Source organism: Mchenga conophoros, linkage group LG9, assembly GCF_057382185.1.
Source record: "Mchenga conophoros isolate Kocher_MC1m ecotype Shallow Benthic linkage group LG9, M_conophoros_male_GT1.1, whole genome shotgun sequence".
NCBI classification, from domain to species: Eukaryota; Metazoa; Chordata; class Actinopteri; order Cichliformes; family Cichlidae; genus Mchenga; species Mchenga conophoros.
The window spans coordinates 36,479,205-36,502,748 of record NC_140534.1 but is presented as its reverse complement, the minus strand read 5'-3'; the positions used below and the strand labels follow the sequence as shown (position 1 = coordinate 36,502,748).

The following is a 23,544-nucleotide window of genomic DNA, read 5'->3' as shown; positions in this document are numbered from 1 at the left end:
CGTTCGGTCCCGTTTCCTGATGTCGGCGTCGCTGCTCTGACTGTTGCATTCAAAGACTCGTTTGAACCAAAGCCCAGAGAAACAGCTCCATGAGAGCGCGTGTCGGCACGGCCACATCGATAAATCAATACCATGATTATTGATTAACAGTCTGGTTGTGTTCTCGAGGCTTTTCATGTCTCTGGTAACACCCAGGCTCTGCAGTGAGCCGCAGACATGTTGTGGATGTGTGTACTTGTACTGCAGTAGTACAGCCTGTGGATGTGAGGATGATGAAGGTGAGGTTGTTTTCAGTCAGCTGTTGTGCCTGTGCTCAGCTGATGGGGCAACAGTGAGCAGACGGTCTCTCCTTTACTAAAGTTTACTTCTTCGTTTTTAAAAACAAAAGCTGTTCAGAGCAGATTTGATCGCCATGTCGACGCCTCTCCCCTCAACATCAGATCTGCACTCGGATTGGATTCAACACTGCGTCTTGGTCGCTTTTAAACGCTGCACCAAAAACTGGTCCACCCCAAGGATCGGGTCCCCCGACACAAACAGAGTAACATAGTGGTTCAAGGTTCAAGGTTCAAGGTTCTTTATTTGTCACATGCATAGTTATACAAGTATAACACACAGTGAAATGTAGCCGGACACGCTGCTCGACATGTGCAAAATAATTGGGGGGGGGGGGGGGGGTGTAGAGGAAAAACATTATATATATATATATATACATATATATATATATATATACATACAGTGGCAGAGCGTTCTCACTCCCGAGGCGTAACATGTCGACGTTTTGTCACGTCCCGCGGCGTTCCTGAGGAACGCGAAAGGAGACCTTCGGCGTTCTTATGGTACGCGGCGGGTTATGGCTGGAATCCAGTGAATGACACTCCCGCGGTAGTAGACGTTCCAGCCCTGTATTCCAGCCCTAAACCTAACCTTATCCCTAGCCCTAACCATAACCTTATTCCTGACCTTATCCAGGTCTTTAATGATGTTAAATAGCGTGTTTCTAAGCGATTTGAAGAAAAAGAGCGAACATGTGTAGATTCAGTCCAGACGGTTCTCATATGTCCTCTTTTTTCCGAGGTCGTCATTTAGGAACGTGGTGGGTAGCCGAAAACGTAATATGGTGACGATTTGTCACCTAGCGTAAAATGTTACGCTTTGGGAGTGAGAACGGGTTGACAGTGGGGCAAAAAAGTATTTAGTCAGCCACCGATTGTGCAAGTTCCCCCACTTAAAATGATGACAGAGGTCAGTAATTTGCACCAGAGGTACACTTCAACTGTGAGAGACAGAATGTGAAAAAAAAAATCCATGAATCCACATGGTAGGATTTGTAAAGAATTTATTCGTAAATTAGGGTGGAAAATAAGTATTTGGTCACCTCAAACAAGGAAAATCTCTGGCTCTCACAGACCTGTAACGTCTTCTGTAAGAAGCTTTTCTGTCCCCCACTCGTTACCTGTATGAATGGCACCTGTTTGAACTCATCATCTGTATAAAAGACACCTGTCCACAGCCTCAAACAGTCAGACTCCAAACTCCGCCATGGCCAAGACCAAAGAGCTTTCGAAGGACACCAGGAAAAGTATTGTAGACCTGCACCAGACTGGGAAGAGTGAATCTACAATAGGCAAGCAGCTTGGTGTGAAAAAATCAACTGTGGGAGCAATCATCAGAAAATGGAAGACATACAAGACCACTGATAATCTCCCTCGATCTGGGGCTCCACGCAAGATCTCATCCCGTGGGGTCAAAATGATCATGAGAACGGTGAGCAAAGATCCCAGAACCACACGGGGGGACCTGGTGAATGACCTGCAGAGAGCTGGGACCAAAGTAACAAAGGTCACCATCAGTAACACACTACAACGGCAGGGAATCAAATCCCGCAGTGCCAGACGTGTTCCGCTGCTGAAGCCAGTGCATGTCCAGGCCCGTCTGAAGTTTGCCAGAGAGCACATGGATGATACAGCAGAGGATTGGGAGAATGTCATGTGGTCAGATGAAACCAAAGTAGAACTTTTTGGTATAAACTCAACTCGTCGTGTTTGGAGGACGAAGAATACTGAGTTGCATCCCAAGAACACCATACCTACTGTGAAGCATGGGGGTGGAAACATCATGCTATGGGGCTGTTTTTCTGCCAAGGGGACAGGACGACTGATCCGTGTTAAGGACAGAATGAATGGGGCCATGTATCGTGAGATTTTGAGCCAAAACCTCCTTCCATCAGTGAGAACTTTGAAGATGAAACGAGGCTGGGTCTTCCAACATGACAATGATCCAAAACACACCGCCCGGGCAACAAAGGAGTGGCTCCGTAAGAAGCATTTGAAAGTCCTGGAGTGGCCTAGCCAGTCTCCAGACCTCAACCCCATAGAAAATCTGTGGCAGGAGTTGAAAGTCCGTGTTGCTCGGCGACAGCCCCAAAACATCACTGCTCTCGAGAAGATCTGCATGGAGGAATGGGCCAAAATACCAGCTACTGTGTGTGCAAACCTGGTAAAGACCTATAGTAAACGTTTGACCTCTGTTATTGCCAACAAAGGTTATGTTACAAAGTATTGAGTTGTATTTTTGTTATTGACCAAATACTTATTTTCCACCCTGATTTACGAATAAATTCTTTACAAATCCTACCATGTGGATTCATGGATTTTTTTTTCACATTCTGTCTCTCACAGTTGAAGTGTACCTCTGGTGCAAATTACTGACCTGTGTCATCATTTTAGGTGGGGGAACTTGCACAATCGGTGGCTGACTAAATACTTTTTTGCCCCACTGTATATATATATATATAGACATATAGTATATACACTGGGTGAATGTGCAGTAGTAGCAGCAAGCAGGTGAATTCTGTACATTAATATGAATAGATATCTGACTATTTTACAGGATAGACAATATAAACATATTTAAAATTAAAGGAATTGAAATGTACATTGTGCCTTGGTTTAGTGTCTGGAAGAGTCCTGTCTCAGTCAATTATAGATGATGTGAGAGGGCGTGTGTGTGTTTAGGGCACGGATGGCTTGGGGATAGAAGCTCCTCTTGAGTCTCTCTGTCCTTGCCCGGAAGATGCGGAACCTTCTACCAGATTGCAGAAGTTGGAACAGTTTGTTGCCAGGATGGGACGGGTCCTTCAGTATCTGTTCTGCTCTAGTCCGGCATCTCCTGGTGTAGGTGTCCTGAAGCGGGGGGAGAGCAATCCTGCAGCAGCGTTCTGCTGTACGGATCACTCTCTGGAGAGCTTTTTGGTCCTTCACACAGCTGTTCCCAAACCACGATGTCATGTTCTGTGTGAGGATGCTCTCCACAGCGCTGTTAAGTGCAGGAGGATTGGCAGGATTTATAATCGGGGAAACCAAACAACCTCTGGCGAAGAGGATGGTACAACACAGAAGAGCCACCTCGTCAGGCCAGGACTCTGCAGTCTGTTTACACCTACAGGCCAGTGGACACAGCGTGGGACACTTTCAAGGATGAGGATGTGAGGAACGCTGGTTTGAGGGTGGAGTCAAGGAGGCCATTTACGTGAAAAGGGAAAGACCATATCTGAATGGAGGAGGGGCCTAAGGGTCCATCTGTCACCATCTCACAATGCTGTGATTGCAGCCATTCCCACCTCTCTGTGAACAAGACTCATTGATCAGAGGTCTTTGATCATAAACTGACCTCACAGCCTGTGTGCAGTCAGTGCTGCTGCTGTTCATAAGACTGAAACCTGCAGTCAGCTGAAACCGAAGGAGTCACCTGTCGATGACTGATCCTCCCACTGAAGACGTCCAGGTGAACAGAACCAACGTTTTGGGGCGGTTCTTCTGCTGTCAGTGGGCGTGTCCATCAGTCCCATACTGTAACGCTCATCAGGAGTTCTTCAGGACAAAGAATCAAGTTCCAGCTGAATCAGCACGACTTTATATCTGATGTATAAATCCTTTTTAACAAGTCGCTGTGGGCGGTGCTGCTGTTTGACTGCTGTTGGGCAGCAGTGTGCGGATCCATCTTGTGGAGGTTTCATGAATGTTTCTAGAGCTTGTACAGCTCATTGATTCTCTGGTCTTTAATGGTCTAACTCTGGGATTTGGTTCCCATTACTGGGAAAAACCTGAGAAGTCTTCCCTGAGGGCAGACATGTTGCCTGTAGTTCTGCTGATGGCTCAGAAACATCTGGAGATGTCAGGAAGTGTTCACATCCTTCACTGCAGTAAAAGCAGCAGAACAACAACGAATAACGAACGATAACGCGGCGCCCAGAATCTCAGAGTTTAGGTTTCCGTGACTGCTGGATGGAAGCAGGTGGAGTCGGGGATGATCAGGACGGAAGTCCAGAAGAAGACTGTGGAGTCAGCTTCAGGAGTCAAACTGCAGGAGACCAGGAGCTTCTGTCTGCAGCCTGAGGGTGCGTTTGATTTCTCCTCCTGTCCGCCCCTCTCTGCTGCACATATGGACAGCTGCAGGGTGTGTGTGTGTGTGTGTGTGTGTGTGTGTGTGTGTGTGTGTGTGTGAATGAAACTCTCTGTGGTTTGAGTCTAAGATGGCCGCCATGCCCTGATAACGGCGGAGATGGAGCGCAGCTAATGAGCATGCCCGGTGGTTGGGTTCAGGTGGGAGTTTGTGTTGTTGTTTTTTGTTCTTTAGCATCCTGTTAATGAGCCTTTGTCCTGAGATTTCCAAATTAAAAGTCTCTGACTGCAAAGCAGCCTCCTGTGGCCTCCACTCTGATGATCTTTGAGTCTTTGAACCTTTTAAAAGCAGTACTTTTGTCCATTACGGGTAATTCACAGCAGTCTGTCCAGGTGCACTGTGGGTAATGTAGGCTGTGGTTCTCATGGAGTGAAAACATGTGGGAGTGAGTGTGGTGGAAGGTGCACAGAGACACCTGGACTCAGAGACGGGCTGTAATTAGAGAGCTACTGTTAACTCAGCAACACACACACACACACACACACACACACACACACACTCCCGGTGTGTCCAGGTTCAGGACTGTCGCTGATTCAGGACTTTAGCCTTTCCTCCTGAGTGTGTGAGTTTCTGTGTGTGTTCAGATGAAGTCAGCTCTTTGTTCTGTCTCGTCAGGGTTTTAATGAAGCTCACAGATTAACCTCACACTGCGCACTCAGGTGTGTGTGTGTGTGTGTGTCGAGGGTCCTCAGTGAGTTAATTATCTCTCCTCACACCTCTGAGACCTTCACTTCCTTCCTCTTCTTCTTCTTTGTTTCTCAAAGGCAGCTCCGTCTGACCAATCACAGTCCGTCCTTCCTGTCATGTGATCAGCATTGACTGTGTGTCTGACGGTTTATTTGTATGTTTAAAAATCATGCAGTGGATTTCATTCTTGTGTTCAGGTTGGGTCATGTGATCACATGATCAGAGGAAACGACCTCTTAGTAATGTAAAAGTATGCAGCTAGCTCCGGTCACGATGTTACGATGCTGCGCTCACACCAACCGTCACGGCGCCATCAGCTGACCGTTTCTGTGAATGGTGGCTGTGTAACGCTACACATGCATCTTTGTATGCGATTGATCAAAGCCTGCTACGTTTGTTACAAAAGTACCTGATAGATTATCTGCTGTTTAACAGTAGCAGCTGTATAACAGGACCTGGTATATACAGTAAACAGAGACTGCAGCGTGTTGTGTGCTCTGCTGAGAAGGTGATTGGCTGCAGACTCCCATCTCTGCAGGACCTGTACGCCTCCAGGACACTGGGGCGTACAGCTCGGCTCACAGCTGACCGTTCTCACCCTGGACACAGTCTGTTTGACCTGCTCCCCTCAGGCAGGAGGCTCCGGTCCATTCGCACCAGAACCTCTCGCCATAAGAACAGTTTCTTCCCCTCTGCTGTCGGACACACGAACAATAACCGTATGACTGTCCCCACCACTAACACATGACCCTACGCTGTGTTCACTGCATCATTCCATGTTTGGCACTGATCACCACCTGCACTCATGTATATATCATGTATATATCATGTATATATCTATCTACTTAGTACTTAAATTTTTATTCTTATTTTTATTTTCATGTCTATTTAAGCGTAATTTATGACAGTATGTTTGCACTGAAGCACCGCAGCAATTTCCTAATGTTGTAAGCCTGCTCAACATTTGGCAATAAAACCCTTTCTGATTCTGATTCTGAAATGTAAACAGTAGTAGCATAAAAGTATCTCGTGTACTTGAGTCAGATGTTCAGCGCTGATGAAGGGAAACTGTGTCTTCATGCAGAAACTGAAAAGTGCTCCAGACAGCAAGCCATGAGAAACCCCTAGTTCTGTGTGTGTGTGTGTGTGTGTGTGTGTGTGTGTGTGTGTGCGCTATCAGGGTGCTTCTTAAGCCAATTGAGGCTTTTAGCTGCTGTACAGTCACCTTTAATAGTGTTAGTGTAGTGAGCCGCTCAGTGACTGTGTGTGTGCGCTCTCTCAGATCTTCACCTCTGCACTGATTGAAATAATGAGCTGTGTGTGGCGATGGAGTTCCCTGAGCGATGAGGGCTGTGGCTCCGTGTTTGATGGTTCTACCTGAGCAGGTAAAAACCGAGCACGCCATCACAACTGTCGGCTAACAGGCGACAGCGCTCCAACCTTTCTGCAACTAAACGAGCGTCTCAGTTTGTGAGCCGGCAGCAGAAAAGCTTCTCTGAGCTCACAAAGATCAAACTGGGCACGTCTGATTACTAATCGATCGATCTGTGGATACCAGGAAGTACAAACCAGCTGCTTCCTCTGGAGGAAACTTTAGAGACGCAGCTTCTCCAGGTTTTCAGTTTTCACTTCAGGGTCGGGCGATTGGACAAATAAATCGCCCTCGTGTTTACAAGGGTGATTTCTTTCTTTATTTGCCCATGAGTACGTTTGCTCGTAATGATGGAGCTAATAGAAGCAGTCAACAGAAATAATAGTTGTAACTGCACCCTCTTTTATCTGCAAGAAAATGCCCCGTCCTCAGAGTGTCCTCAGTCCTGAGAGTACTTCAGTCCTTTGCTGTACGTCTGCACAAGCTTTGGTTACATTCTTAGGTTTACCTCTTTCATCCGGTTTAAGCCAAAGAAATCCCAAATTAGTTCGTCCATGTTTGGCCTTTTTCTGTGTTGTAAACGCACAAATAGTCCAATGATTGCATGGCTCCACTCATAAAAAGTCATGCACGAATATATCGCCCATTGTTGACTATTGGACTTACGATTGTTGGTTGGAACATTTTTACGTATCGCCCAACCATACTGCACTGGAACAATTCAATCAGTCAGACTCGGCGCGTGTTTAAAGTTCGGTAAGTTTGTGATGTGTTTGATTGTATCTCCAGATTACAGTCAGAAATGCGGCGAAGTGAAAAAGCTTTTTAGTGAACTGTCTGCACGGTTGTTGATCATGTGAGTGCAGACAGGAGGCAAAGGTGTTCTGGCCTCTTCAGCCTCTGCCTGCTGCTTTGCAACCCGCCCAGCTCCCTGTCCTGTCCCTGAGCTGGCCGTCAGTGATTGGCTGTGAAGGACACGGAGGATGTGCAGAATGTTTTGTGCTGTTGTGTTGTGTCCTGTGCATTCCGCTCAGAGTTCGTGTTTTGTAATAAATAAATGAATCTGCTCCTCATCTCCCGCCTGCAGCTTCCTGTTTGTGTTCGAGTCTTTTAAAAAAATCTTTGTTGGCTTTAATCTCCCTGTAAATCCACATCTAAGTATCAGCGGCAGCAGAGGCACCACTTTTTGTGTGTTTGCGCTGGATTAAAGCTGCCCTGGCGGGCCAAGATGCCGCTGTGCCCCCCACTCCCCAGATTAACACGCCGCCTTCAGACGCTGTGTCTGCAAACCCAGCGGGGATTAAAGGAGCCGGATTAAAACTCTCTTTGTTTAATGTGTGAGATGAGATCAACGCTGCGGAGAAGGAGGCCGGTGTCAGCGCTAAGCTCTGTCTCCGAGATCCGCATCTTCTCCGGTCCCCGAACTCTCCGCAGGACAGCGAGGTCTCTAATGCTCGAGGCGCCGGTCGAGGTCACGTCACCAACACCAGCGGATAACGAGAAAGTGAAGATCCAGGAGAAAATCCTGTTTTCTGGAATCACAGACGTGAGGATGAAAAGGGAGGAGATAAAGGGAGTTTTGCCTGATGCACACACACAGACACACACACAGCGTGGGACAGAGTGAAGTTGAGGCCATGGTTTGCAGCTCAAACACACTCACATCTGAATTTAAGCAGCTTGAAGGCCAAACCACAAAACTGAAACGCTCCTCAAAGACCCCACCCCTCCCATGCTCTAATGTTACCTGTTTACCTAACATCTTGCCATGGTGACAGTAAACCCACTCACCCACAGCCTGTGAATCCTGGCTCAGATCACCATGTACCTGTAGGGTGGAGGCCCTGCGGTGATCCTGAGAAACCCCAACGATTAGACCACCAGCCGCGCTTTGGCGACAGTAGGAAGGAAGAACTCCCTCTTAACCCAAAGAAACCTCCAGCAGAACCAGGCTCAGGGAGGGGAGGGGCCTCTCGGCTTGTAAGCCAGATCAGGGTATTGATTTTATGAGTGACTTTTTCACATCTGGTTCTGGTTCTGGTTCCTGTTCCGGTTTCCCTGATTCAGACGTGTGTGGCGCCTGGAGGAGTCATGTGACCCTGCTGTCAGAGTGGGCGTTAGCTGCTTATGGGTGGGTTCAGCTTATAAAACTTCTCACAGCTCTCACAGGGAAACATGTCTGTGGGTCAGGCAGGCAGCAGAAGGCCACTGACGGAGCTGATGGAGCTGACGGGGGCGAGAACGTGTACCTACGTAAATAAGCGACAGGTGTTTGTTTAAGGAAAGCGTGGAGCTGATGGAGCTCAAAGTCCAGATACACCCGCTGTGAGCTGCACGCACTCCGGCCTCCTGCTCCGACTTGCTGTTTGTCAGATTAATGAAATTATTTCTACGACATCAGATTATAAAGAAGAGTCAGCATGTCTTCAGGAGATTACACACACACACACACACACACACACACACACACACACACACACTGCATGGAGAGAGGGTGTGTGTGTGTGTTTAATCCGTGTCCAGAGATGTCAGTCTGATTAGTGCTGTGCCCCAAATCCCTGATCATATTCACAGGATTATTGTTTGAAGACGATGTGTGTGTGTGTCCGTGTGTGTGTGTGTGTGTTAAGATGCTTCCTGCCTGCTCAGCGCGACTTTAAGCTCATCTGTTGGTGCTCACTGAGCGCGTGCAGACCCTCAGACTGACTGCTTGGTTTTTACAGCAAACAGAAAAAGATTCTAATAAATCAATAATTCTGTAACAACGATCGATGAGCGCCGCACTCTGACTGTCCTACCTGAGCCGCATTCAGGTGTAGCCGGAGCCATGGGACTCGTTTTTATATTTCATGTTTTCTGACAGCTGAATATGACATTCATATCTACACTCATAAGTAAGAACCCAACTCCTCCTTTAATACAAGTGTGTGTGTGTGTCTGTGTGTGCCGACGGTGAGATGAGAGGAAGGCAGAATAAATATTTTATTAAGATTTTAACGCTTTCTCTTTCTTATCATAATCATTATGTTAATGATCTGAAAGTGCTGCCAGCTAACAGATAGCACAGGCGCACACACACAGTTTCCTATAGTGCTGTTAAACCCTACAGTGACTTCAGGCCCAGTAGCTGCTTTAACCTAAATTACTACAGTAAATATTCATATGCAGCCTGTGTGTGTGTGTGTTTGTGTGTGCGTGCATGCGTGCATGTGTGTGTGGGCTGGGTTGAATTGTTGGTTTTCCTAACTGAAGCGAGGTGAAGTATATCCAAAAGAAGAAAATCATAACATGAAGTGGTCGGAGCGTTTTGCTCCTCCAGTTTACCTGATGGTTGTTTGACGCTGATTTCACAGCGATGGCGGCGTCTGATTGGCTGAATATGTCCTGTGGCTTCACCATGCTTATAATGGTGCCAGTTTAATAGTAAATCTGAAACCTTTGGAGAAAAAGAGAACAACGGCCCTAAAGGAGCGTTTCAAAGATGGAGACAGGCGTTAGTCTATGACACACCTGCAGCCAAATGGGACACGCAGACGCCGTGTGGGGTTTGAAACTGGGACCTCGTTTCATGGCAGCACTAACCACTGCTCCACCACGCCATGACGGGGGTTATAAAGGCTCACTGTTACTTAGGGATGGGTATCGTTTAGGTTTTATCCGATACCAGTACCAAACCGGTACTTTTGAAACGGTGCCGGTGCTTAAACGGTGCTCAAACCGGTGCTTAAAGAATGGAGAACACAAAATTGGTCCAAAAACCTCTCATGTTCAGCTGTTTTTTTTGTAAAAAGATAACAATGTTAGCCTTTTCTGCAGCTATGGGGCATATATGGCATCACTCTTGGCTGGAAGCAGTGCTTAAACAATGGGGAAAAAAACACAAACTTTGTCCGAAAACCTCTCATGTTTAACTGTTTCCCACTTTTTCTTTGGTCATTTTAGCCTTTTTGGCCAGGGTGAAGGGAGCATCTGCCATCAAACAAGAAGACAGCAGCATGTAGCTATGATGATGTTTGCTAGTTCACCTTACATGCATTAATGTAATAACGTGGTTAGCCTACTCAATGTAAATTACACACGAACAACATTAAGCTACTCACGCAGAGAAGAACGGCTGCTGCTGCATCATCATCCTCATCATTTCTGCTACACTGGCAGGGCTAGGGGCCAGGACTCTCCTCTTCGGGTCTTTGGGGGATGTTGCTAACTCCGGGTCGATAACTGGCACCACACCCGCAGTAGATGTGCTCGGTGTGAGGTCTCGCAGCAAGCTATCAAATACGGCGCATTTCTCGGCTTTTAAAAAAAACGCTATGCGTCGCCAGGTGTTTCATCAGATTCGAGGTGTTACCTCCTTTGACAGTATCACAGTATCAGTTTAAAGCACTTGTTGCAGGCTGCTGAGTTTGCATCTTTTGCTGTGAAGTACAGCCAGAGTTTGACCGCTTCGCCTTGGGCATTTTTAATCTGTAGCTCTGCTCTAAAAGAACGTATGTACCTGGGCCCACCTACTACGCTCGCAAAGGTAAAATGATTGGCTAGAATCCAAAGTGTATCACAGCTCAGGGGAAAAAAAGCACCGAAATAAAGCACCGAAATGTGCGCTGCTTTTCAGTCTGGTTACTACCGTTTATGTCAGAACCGGTGCCATCATGGCACCGGATACCGGTACCCATCCTTACTGTTACTGCTCTGAGCAGGAAGCTAAGACCGGCAGCCGCTCAGATCCACATGGTTTTCACACAGTCAGTGAAGGCACCACAGGAAGATTTTGTGAAATCACTTTTAGCAAGGTGTCTTCGCTTGTGTCGTAAAGTTGGGCGCCGCTGGCAGGCGGCAGCTGAGCCCGCCCGGCGTGAGCCGACCCGCTGCTGTCGGAAGCGTCTTTGTGCTGAGGACGAGTTTTTGGGTCAGAGCGAGCACCGGTGTCCTCGGGCGGCTTCAGACTCTTAATGTGCTACCAGACTCTGATTAATGATTGGCTGTATGTGTGTCAGAGCGTAACCGCAGGAAACCAAGACTCACCTCTGGGACCGGTCGAGGCTGAGCAAGGTTAAAGACATGCAGAGAGAGAGAGAGATTAGAGCTCTGTGATCGTCTTACTCGTTTGTAGGTGAAAGCGCTTTGATGTGACCTGATTCTTTGTTTCTGTGGGAAACCATCAAAGTTTTGGGGATTAAATGAATGTGTGTGTGTGTGTGTGTGTGTGTGTGTGTGTGTGTGTGTGTGTGTGTGTGTGTGTGTGTGTGTGTGTGTGTGTGTCAAGCAACCACAATCAGCACAAAAACAGGGACTAAAGAGGCAGAGCATGAAGTTCAAACAGAAGAAATATTCACAGCAGATATCGGCCGCAGGATGTCGGCGCGAGCAGCTGACCTGACGCTCTTCCCCTCGTCCTCCTCACCTTCCTCTTCCTGTGCCTGAGCCTCGTCATCAGTCCTGACAACGCAGCAAATATCACTTTGTAGTCAGAACAGCTTTTGGGAGCTTCCTTGTCTTTCTGACATGCAGGGCACGTGACACACACCATGAAGCTGCTTTACAGTAAAAAGTTAAGTGAAAAAAGTGAGATTCTTGTTTTTATTTTAGTCGTTAAGGACACACAGACGACTCCAGGGTTATTAGAAACGAGCCAAGGTGACGCCTGCTCTGCGTGATGTCACATCGCAGACCAATAAACAGAAAACCTTCAGTTTCTTCTCCAAAACGAGGAAACCGAGTGAAACGCAGCCGTCGTGAGCACTTCCTCACAGAACCAATGCGATGGGTCAGCTTTCGCTTCTCTGATGTCTGAAACAGAAGAGCGTCGTCTGCACATCCACACACTTTGACCTGAAGCAACAGCTAGCCTGAGGCTCCTCGACTCCTCTACAGTTACTGCAAACACTCATTTTCTTTAAATTTGTCACCAGCTGAAGGACGTGTCACCTCCTTCAAACCTGAGTGAGACGCTCAAATGTCCAAAACCTTCAAACACAGAGGAAGGACAGCGAATCAGCACCAACACTGCTGACAGCTTCTCTGACTGAATATACACCTGTAGCTCAGGTGGTAGAGCAGAACATCATCTGCTGATTGGATGGTCGGTGGTTCAATCTCTGGCTCCCCCGTTGCTCTCTGGTGCATCAGACCATGTAAGTGTTCATATATTTGGTGGTATAATGCAGGCTGTATATTTTGTGCATGTGCAGAGGATGAGAATAAAATGTTTTCAGAGTGTTATTAAATTCGCTGTGAGGGCAGTGAACAGCTCATTAGTCCAGCCTGCGTGTCGTTGTGAGTTTCATGAAATCAGAGTAATGAGCTCACAGCTTCATTTCTAAAAATGCTCTTTAGTCCTGATAATCAGTCTGAGGACAAACAAACGCTTCAGGAGTTCTTCGCTAACTCCTCCGTCTGCCTCTGATGCTGCACCAAACTATGAGCAGCAGAAAGAAAGGAGAGACAGGCTGACCCAGGATCAGCCTCACAGGTGGAGGCCCATGTCTGAGTGCCCCCCAGGCCTGCCTTGCAGCACAGTTACATTAAAGTCCCAGCGCCGTCAGGGAGCTGCAGGCACATCCAGGCGATGGAAGTGCCTGGTGGTAGTACTACTAGTAGTAGTAGTACGCAGTAGTAGTAGTAGTATAAAAAAGTAAGTAAGTAAATAAAATTAAAAAAATTTAAAAAGCGCTTTACAAAGAAACACGCTTTGTGTTTTATTTTTGTATTAATTTATTCTGTAGTTTATTTTTATTTTGTTTATTCGGTCGTCAAAGGAGCTTGCAAAGAAAAGCGTCTGGACTTCTTTAAGTTACTTGAAGACGTTTCACCTCTCATCCGAGAAGCTTCTTCAGTTCTGATGAGTTCGGATGAGAGGTGAAACGTCTTCAAGTAACTTAAAGAAGTCCAGACGCTTTTCTTTGCAAGCTCCTTAGACTACGATGACCTGGATGACTGAGAACCTTCACAGACATGTTTATTCAGTCACACTTAAACCAGCGTGAGGTCATCCATCAGTCGACCAATCACAGCAGCTCTCTGACTGCCGACACTGATGCGCTGTGTTGATGCGCCCGGCTGTGCGCTGCGTCCGTCCGTTGTGTGGTTCCTGGGGGACGAGACCTTTTCTGCCTCCGCCAGGCGGAACGATAACCCCCCCCCCCCTCCCACCCCCCTGCTGAAGGCTGGAGATGACCTTCTGTGTGCTGGGGGGAGGAAGGGTGTGAGGATGGGGGCTGGTTCAGGCTGTGGTGTGCTCTTCGTGAGCTGGAGGTGCCATCCTCAGCATTTACTCACTCCTGTGGTTGTGAGCCGTTCTCCTTCATTTATTCGATGGATTGTTTGTGTGTCTGTTGCTGTGAGAGCAGCGCCCCCTGTCTGTGCGCTCCTGAACTACACACCTGATCCTGGAAGCCTGATATGAAAAACGTTAGTGTTTAATGGAACCGTTTCTCTCTGCTGCCCCTGCTGGCCATACAGAGACCCTGCGAGAGGCCCTACCTGTGAAGGTGCCCAGGATGACTAAAGCTGGGCATACATTCAGTCGCGTTATTCAGCTTCTGCTCAAACTGTACGATCGACTCGCAGGGGTTAGAAGGTCGTAGGTCACGATGCAGGGCCTCACACTATACGGCCCGATGCTCTGATGCGACCTGAGTGCTCACACTGTGCGTCCATAACAGAAAATCTGTCGCTCGCTCTCCCTCTCTGTCTTTCACTCACACAGACACACACCACCATCAACTTTGCTAAATTGCTAAAGAAAAATCAGGCAGCTGTGATTGAGCAGCAGTGTAAATCCAACTATTTTCATGGTTGTTGTGGTCGTGATGATTTTGTCAGGCCACATCGAAAAGGCTCGGATGAGCTTTCCAAAGTTCTACAAGTGTCTCCATCGCTTGTGTCCAGATCACACGCTGCCGTGCTGCTCCGTCTTTTCACCAACGTTTACGTGTTTGCGTGTGCGCAGTGTGAGTGGCTGCAGTGACACTCACAACGGTCATGTGGATTTCAAACAGGTTTGATTTTCCTACGACCAAGCAATTGATGATCGGGAGCTGGTCGTGAGGCGTTAATCGCTTCTCGTTACCCCGTGTATACTGCACGACGCACGATGAAGGCCAAACTCGGGCCGATCACCAAAACGGTCACACGACTGAAAAATCGGCTCAAAAAGGGCCAAAAATCGCAGAGTTTCTGCCCAGCAGAAGGAGACGCTTCGTCATGCTGTTTTATTTAATATGTGCTCTCAGAGTTTTAATTACAGACCACAGTTTTTACTAAGAGTTCGTTATTTCCTCTCTTTTACTCAAAGCGGTTTAAAAAAAAAAAGCCTTTATCTGTTCATCATGTTTCAAAGCTTCATTTTAAGCATCAGTGCCACCCACACTGAAAAAATGCAGATTTTTCACAGTGTCCAGCTTTTATTGTGAAAATGTTGTGAATCAGTGAGCTTTCACTTTGAGCTTTAGTTCAACTCAGTTCTTTTTTATTTCAAACATATACATTCACCAACGTTTCATAAAATCATTCCATGCAGTTGTTTGAAAAGGAGTAGGCAGAAGTATATACTTATTTAGCCCTACCCCTTCAGGTTTACATCCTCATCATCTAAATTTGAACAACAAAAACGTATACAACGCCTTCAACTTAGAACATAACATCACAAAAAAATTATTTTCTCATGTTGAACTAAACTATATTTAGATTTGCTAATTTGCAGAAGAAAATAAAGTTCAATTATACGTGTAAACACAGGAAGGCCTTTAGCCATGCTGCATTAGTGCTGATGCTCTGGCTACTTGTACACGTGGTGTAGTATTGGTACTGCTGTCAGGTGATGACCTAGTTTATTGGTCAGTGGCAAAAGGTGAGTTAGAGTTGGTGGGTGTGACCGAAAAGGTTCTCAGCGGTGTGCTGTGGGCTGATGATGATTTCAGTGGGTCACTCTGTGGAAACATGTCTGGTTCCACACACAGGGCTGCAGCACCAGCTCAGGTACAAGTGCATACTGATTGCATCATGCACCGGTGCTGTTACAGGGTGAAGGATAACCAGGACAGCTGAGGTCAGACAAGAGAGACAAAGACGTGAGGAAACACGGACCAATAAGGAATCCCTTCGTTCCTTCTTGGGATGCACTTTAATCTGGACCTTAATCTTCCATGTTTCTGGGTTATGAAATGTTCTAATCTGCTCTCTGGATTATCTGGATTTTTAACTGAAACCCTCGTTTGCACATGTCTCTGTGGCGACCCACAGCCTCAAAAGAAATCCACAAACACCAGAACAAAGCGCTGTCGGACACCCCAGGAGAACTCTGTCTGTCCGTCCATCCACCTGCTTATTGCAGTGAAGCTTGTAGGTGACTGAGCTGCTGCCCAGCTGTCTCAGGGCGGAGCTCGGTCAGGTCACCTGCAGCCTTCAGATATGTAATCATTGCGCATTTGTGACGTTATCGCTCACATTTTAATACCTTGATTATTTTTCAGGCTCAGGGACACCTGAATGCTGCTTTGGTCCAGACGGACCCTCTCAGACTGGCTGCGAGATGAAGCAGGATCTTCTCTCAGTTTCATTGTGGTCCAGAAAGTCCAAAGTTCTGGATCAGTTTTTTGTGTTTGGAGTCCTTGTTGGTTTTGAGAGCATGTGTGAGAATCTGTGGCGAGTGTCACTAAGCAGAGACAGGTGGGCTGGGTGCTTCAGTTTTGTGCAGAGCGTTGGGCGGGCGTGGACGTGCCGCTGTGACTTGCTGTGACTCGCAGTGACTGGCGGTGACAGATCTGATGTAGTTCACAGAGGACATGAAGACTGAGTGACAGCAGCTGTCCTCTGGCTCCAGAGTGGACGGTATGACTGATGAGGAAAGACAGCGGACACACGGAAACACTCAACCCTCCGCTGGCCATCGCTGCGCACACACACACTCACTGCAGACCGTCGCAGTATTAATAATAATAATCACTACTGTGCAGTCTGAACTGAGGGACCTACAGTTCGGTGCTGAGGGTCCAACCCACGAGCTGGCAGAGCCTCGCTGAGCAGCAGGAAGTGGCAGTGATGGTTTCCTGTGTGTCAGTGTGTCATGTCACTGTGGAGGAACGTTGGCCCACTTTGGTGTGTAGTATTCATCACAGCTCTGTGAGCTCTGCAGTCTGGTTGCTCCTCCCCCTGCTGACAGCTGCTAGGAGCTGCTGCTGTGCTGTGTGGACAAACATCTCCACTCTGGTGGACCTTGGTCCAGGGGTCTGGTGGGATCAGGCAGCTTTGTCCTACAGACCTTCAAAAGCAGCAGTAGCCACATGTATGGCTGGTATTTCCTCTAATGGAGCCCGGCTGTGTTAGTAAAAAGGAAACGTGTCATAACCAGGATAAAGACGTGTTTATCTTGACTGATGAGTGAAATGGAGCAGGTTCACGTCAGCCTGTAGGAGTTTGAGGAGCCCCTGCAGACCCAAACACAACACACAGGTGGACCCTGGAGGAGTAACTCTGCCTGTCTGCATTTTCACTCTCACTGGAAAGTTCACGTCTCTTTGTGATTCGCCTTCCATGCATACGTGCTGACACATACAGAGGTTCTGCTTCCGGTTCCCTCTGGGTTTGTTCAGTAACCAGCGCCTGTTTGACTGGTGTGGCAGGGCCGCCACTTGACCTCTGACCTCTCTTGGCTGCTCGGTTGTCCGTGTGATCCTTCAGGAACCTACTTCAGGTCTGGATCAGTCCGAGTGTCAAGTCCAGCAGCTGCCCTCCTCCTCCTCTTCATCCTCGCCCGGGAAGAGTTACAACCTGGAGGGAGGAAGAAATGCAGGAAGCAGAAGATGAAGGAAGCGGAACAGGGGGAGAATCTGTATGTGTGTGTGTGTTTTACAGAGTAATTATTAGTAATTAGCATATTATTCTAATACCGTCGTCATATAGACAGCCTCGAGTACAGCCAGATAGCAGTGATACACACACACACACACACACACACACCCGTAGGCTTTGGGCTGACTGCTGCATTATTCATGTTTGGCCTGAGGCGAGTAAGCTCTTGTGCAAACGCTAATGCTGTTAGCGCCTGGTTACTGTTTCTGCTGGAGATCACAGTTTATGCACACACACACACACACACACACACACACACACACACACACACACACACACACACACACACACACACAGAGAGAGAGAACAGAATGCATGTGGAAGTCTTTAGAAAGTCTAAACACACATGGATCCTCACAGAAACACATGGAAACACACACACACACACTACAGTGGAGTGCATGGAGCTTTTTATCTGTGGAGGTATTTCACTGTGTGTGTGTGTGTGTGTGTGTGTGTGCGCGTGTGCGCGCGTGTGTGTGTGTGTGTGTGTGTGTTGGGTGTGGTCTGTGTTTGTGTCTCTAATCAGAGTTCCTTTTAATAGACGTCAGTGCGCTGAGCTCATGTTCATGTGGGGAGCACGTCTCCTCCTCCTCATTTTACCTCCTTCCTCCTCTTTCTCGTGTCTGTCTTCGCCCGTCACACAGTCTGTTGTTTTTTTGCTGCCATCTTGTTTCAGCCTCACTGTCACTGTATACGTGTGTGTGTGTGTGTGTGTGTGTGTGTGTGTGTGTGTGTGTGTGTGTGTGTGTGTGTGTCACCAGCTAAATGCCACCACTGACACCACAGGCTGCAGCTGTCCATCAGCGCGTGTGTGTGTGTGTGTGTGTGTGTGTGTGTGTGTGTGAGACAGCCTCGGGGCCTGCTGGGAGCGCGTCTTGCCGCCCCAGCCTGTCCTGTCTCATCCAATCAGGTCTCTGGGTTTTGTTCGGTGGGGTGTTAGCATCACTACATGCTAACGGTTAACTCCGAGGCTAATAGCATACACATTAGGCAGGGCTGGTTACACTCTGATAATTGGTGTGAGTGTCTGGGGTGTGTGTGGGGGAGCTCACAGAGGGCCCTGTGAGGGTCAGTGTGTGACCAAGGGTCCTCGCACTGATGGGAAGACAGGCGCATGCGTGTGGTTGGCAGACAAAGACAGGAAGAAACGGCTGCTTCCTGAGAAGGAAGCGTGACGGCGAGCCTGATCCCGACGAAGGGGTCACCTCTGCAGGAAACACCAGCCGGTTTCCGTCCTGGCGGTCGCAGATGAGCTGTAAGGGCCATTAGGACGGGGGAGGGGGGTGAGTCGTGAATGTCTCACAGCATGGATCTCCCAGTGTGAGTCCAGCCTCACTGCTCAGTCTCCAGTTAAAGCATGTTATTTTACTGTACGTTAGATAATCTGACTCTGGACAGCAATGCTTCGTGTTCTGTCTCCCATCAGCGATCTGATTCGTTATTAAACTCAAAGGTTTAACAGCAATCGCAGTCTTGCAGTGTTTCCATGTATGGTGTTGCTGTACTGTGGTCAAACATCTGTGATGTGAAACAAACAGCATCGGTAAAGCTGTCTGTTTCACGTCAGCAAATCAATCAAAGAGGCTCAAAGTGTGCAGACTGAAGCTAACAGAAGAGACGCTAAAGCCTGCAAAACATATCAAACTAGCATTTTAACAACAGTGTGAGCTAATCCCTACACTGTTTACATATCCCAGCAAGCGTACGCATGAGCGTCGTTATGAACCCCATGAAACAAAAAACAATCAGAGAAAAAACAAACTATGAAAACGTTTCATTTTTTAAATAAAGCAGAGATAGATGGAAGCAGGACAGCATTAGACTTTGTTCTGAGGATCTGTGACCTCCACACTCTGTGCTGTCAGGTGGGTTGCAAAGTGGCTTGCAGATACCCTAAAGGAGTCTGTATAGAATAGAATAGCTCTTTATTCTCATTCTAAAGGGCGATTCTATTCTATTCTATTATGAAACGTACCAGTTTGATGTGTAGAAAGAGATCAGCCTGTGAAAGTCTAGATCACCATAAAGACACGAGAGTTCAAAAGCTGAAACAAAGACTCTCAGATGATGTGATGCAGTGACCGATGACCTCAGTGAAACAGTCCTGAGATTCATCAGGGTTCAGGTGGATGAAGTACAAAGCTTAAAGAGTCCCAGAACTAAAGCTTTAGGTGAACGGCAGCATCAGAGGTAGTAGTCCAAAGGTCCACGATTGATCTGGGTCAGTGAGAGATGAAGGGAAAAAGTCCCATTTTCATCCATCATGTGACATTAATGATGACGACCAGCGTGATTTTAATCCCACCTACACCCACCCCCCGTGTTAAGGTGTGTGTTGCTGAGCTTTGTCTGCTCCTCCAGCTGTTGTGTTGTTTTACATGTGCAGCTCACTGTCTGTTTTTCAAAATAAAATGTCAGGTTTCATAATAAAAGCTTGGCTAGAACAATGCAGCAGTATAAATCTGATGCTGTTATAGGGCTGGGCGATATATCGAGTTTTTAAAAAATATCGATATATTTTCATACGAGATATAAGATGTGACAATATCCTTTATATCGATATAGTCTATGTTACGTCATAATTATACTTGTGGAGCCACAAGTTTGCCTCTCTTTCGTCCACTTTTGTCTCTAAGCAACGTTACTAGGACTCGCCTCTCCTTCACTGAATACAACTCCCCCTCCTCCCCCATAGCTTCACCTACAGGCAGCGACCAGATGGACACGGCAAATCTCCGTTAGCGAGTTGTGGGGCTGGACGGCGTCAACGTGTTAGCGAGCTAACCGCGCTAACGAGCTAACCACGCTAATGACATGCAGCCCACAGGGGCTGCACGGCCTAAAATCCTTTCATTTTCTCAAAAGTTGACAGTGCGCCTTATGTATGAATTCTGGTTGTGCTTACTGACCGCGAACCGATTTTAGGTGGTACATGGCGCTCAGCAATCTGTCAAAATTTTTTACGACTTTGGTAAGCTACGGAGCTGCAGCGCTTGATGGGTTGTCGGAGGATTACGGCTACCATAGTCTGGAGCCTCGCGGAGTGATACGTTCTGTACTTCGACGTAATATTACCGTATTGTGTGTGTATAAGGACCATAAATGGCACCTGTTAAGAGACATGGTTACGAAGCGGATTTCAAACTCAAGGCTGTCAGTCACGCAGTAGAAGTTGGGAACAGAGCAGCTGTGAAATCTGTCTTTGTTGTTATGCTCAGCGTCTGTTAGTTTACATTTTGACTGCACAATTATGAGCTTTTTGTTATGCACAAAAACAACATTGTTTTCTTTTATTTATGGAGCATGATTATTTAATAAATGCTGATAATTTATTTTTCAGTAATTTCTTCATGTAAATCTATGCTGTATGTAAATAAAAATGCCTGTGTGACATCTGGGACACAGTGTGACTAGAACTCTCTTTTTGTTCTTAACTTATGGCTTTAAAAAATATCGAGATATATATCTTATATTGCCACCCAGCTAAAAAATATCGAGATAGGAATTTTGGGTCATATCGCCCAGCCCTATGCTGTTATCATGTGTGGTCTGATCTTGAGCTTTTAGATAACCTGGACTCTGGAATAAATGTCCAGATTAAAACTTGGTTGGTTCAAGCTGTGGTTCCTTTAATGTCTTTGAGTTTTGTTGTTTTTGTTGTGTTTGTGTGTTTGTGCTGACACACATGTGAAGCGTGACTCAGCCGCTCGCTGATCCTGCAGTCAGTCTGAGAGAAAATCTCCTGAAGCTGCAGCGTACTTAACATTCCTCTGATCACTCAGCAGTGGTACTACCGAACAACAGACTCTGTGTGTGTGTGTGTGTGTGTGTGTGTGTGTGTGTGTGTGTGTGTGTGTGAGTGTGAGTGAGAGAGACAGTCAGAAGGTTTCAGATCCTCTCTGCAGTCTCAGATCACATGATCATCCAGAAACACAACAAAGTTGAAAAATGAAGATCAGGTTTCTTTTCACGTGGTCTGTTCAGCTCTCCCGTGTCTCACTGTTTCTTCTTCTTTGTTTTTGTTTTTTTGTCGAGGCACTCCTGCTTTTCCCCCTCGTCCAGCACACACAGATCTCCTTTGCTAGGGCGGGATGCTCATTGAGGCTGACATCACTCCGTTTCCTGATCCAATCACTGCTTCATCCCTAAAATCAAACTCACAGTTAAACTTGTTTCAGCTCCAGTGAAGTGTTGGTGCTAGGCCCCCTTTGTTTTACCCATATTCAAACTCCACTGCAGTAAACAATTAAACACAGAAAAGTAAACTGCAATAAGTTACAGGTTGCAATAAAATAAACCACCTTTATCCTGTAATTGTTTTACCTATAGTTTTTTTTCTTTCTTCTTTTCACTTCGTAAGAATATTCAACACAATACATTTGTCAAAAAAATGCCTCTCTGTGCAAAATGGGTCCAAAAACATAAACAGCTGTGGGATGCTGTTTGTCTGTGATTTAAACCAGGGAAACAAACTGTGGCAGGATCAGCCTGATGTTATTTGTATCCCGCTGTAACTTTACTGTATAAAGAGCAAACATTGCCAAAATTTCATTATAAGAAGTGTTTGTGAACTCAAATCAAGAATGTGGGATCCTGTGATCTGGAGAGCCCAGCGCGTGCTGCCGACGCAGGGGAAACATACAGTGGGGCAAAAAAGTATTTAGTCAGCCACCGATTGTGCAAGTTCCCCCACTTAAAATGATGACAGAGGTCAGTAATTTGCACCAGAGGTACACTTCAACTGTGAGAGACAGAATGTGAAAAAAAAAATCCATGAATCCACATGGTAGGATTTGTAAAGAATTTATTCGTAAATCAGGGTGGAAAATAAGTATTTGGTCAATAACAAAAATACAACTCAATACTTTGTAACATAACCTTTGTTGGCAATAACAGAGGTCAAACGTTTACTATAGGTCTTTACCAGGTTTGCACACACAGTAGCTGGTATTTTGGCCCATTCCTCCATGCAGATCTTCTCGAGAGCAGTGATGTTTTGCGGCTGTCGCCGAGCAACACGGACTTTCAACTCCCGCCACAGATTTTCTATGGGGTTGAGGTCTGGAGACTGGCTAGACCACTCCAGGACTTTCAAATGCTTCTTACGGAGCCACTCCTTTGTTGCCCGGGCGGTGTGTTTTGGATCATTGTCATGTTGGAAGACCCAGCCTCGTTTCATCTTCAAAGTTCTCACTGATGGAAGGAGGTTTTGGCTCAAAATCTCACGATACATGGCCCCATTCATTCTGTCCTTAACACGGATCAGTCGTCCTGTCCCCTTGGCAGAAAAACAGCCCCATAGCATGATGTTTCCACCCCCATGCTTCACAGTAGGTACGGTGTTCTTGGGATGCAACTCAGTATTCTTCTTCCTCCAAACACGACGAGTTGAGTTTATACCAAAAAGTTCTACTTTGGTTTCATCTGACCACATGACATTCTCCCAATCCTCTGCTGTATCATCCATGTGCTCTCTGGCAAACTTCAGACGGGCCTGGACATGCACTGGCTTCAGCAGCGGAACACGTCTGGCACTGCGGGATTTGATTCCCTGCCGTTGTAGTGTGTTACTGATGGTGACCTTTGTTACTTTGGTCCCAGCTCTCTGCAGGTCATTCACCAGGTCCCCCCGTGTGGTTCTGGGATCTTTGCTCACCGTTCTCATGATCATTTTGACCCCACGGGATGAGATCTTGCGTGGAGCCCCAGATCGAGGGAGATTATCAGTGGTCTTGTATGTCTTCCATTTTCTGATGATTGCTCCCACAGTTGATTTTTTCACACCAAGCTGCTTGCCTATTGTAGATTCACTCTTCCCAGTCTGGTGCAGGTCTACAATACTTTTCCTGGTGTCCTTCGAAAGCTCTTTGGTCTTGGCCATGGCGGAGTTTGGAGTCTGACTGTTTGAGGCTGTGGACAGGTGTCTTTTATACAGATGATGAGTTCAAACAGGTGCCATTCATACAGGTAACGAGTGGGGGACAGAAAAGCTTCTTACAGAAGACATTACAGGTCTGTGAGAGCCAGAGATTTTCCATGTTTGAGGTGACCAAATACTTATTTTCCACCCTGATTTACCAATAAATTCTTTACAAATCCTACCATGTGAATTCATGGATTTTTTTTTCACATTCTGTCTCTCACAGTTGAAGTGTACCTCTGGTGCA

The 23,544-nt window shown here is 46.8% G+C and overlaps 1 protein-coding gene across 9 annotated transcripts in view; it reads left to right on the top strand.

Moving 5' to 3' along the window:
* Positions 1 to 23,544, top strand: part of LOC146567828 (receptor-type tyrosine-protein phosphatase mu-like) — a 219,885-nt gene that overhangs the window by 1,279 nt on the left and 195,062 nt on the right. The window contains exon 1 of one of the 9 annotated variants that reach the window (XM_085285663.1): positions 9,288 to 9,417. The exons of the other annotated variants lie outside the window; for them this stretch is intronic. Coding sequence (XP_085141789.1) covers positions 9,393 to 9,417 — 25 coding nt within the window. The 5' untranslated portion in view covers positions 9,288 to 9,392. Of the gene's footprint in view, positions 1 to 9,287; positions 9,418 to 23,544 lie in introns of those variants that run through there. 9 annotated transcript variants of the gene reach the window in all.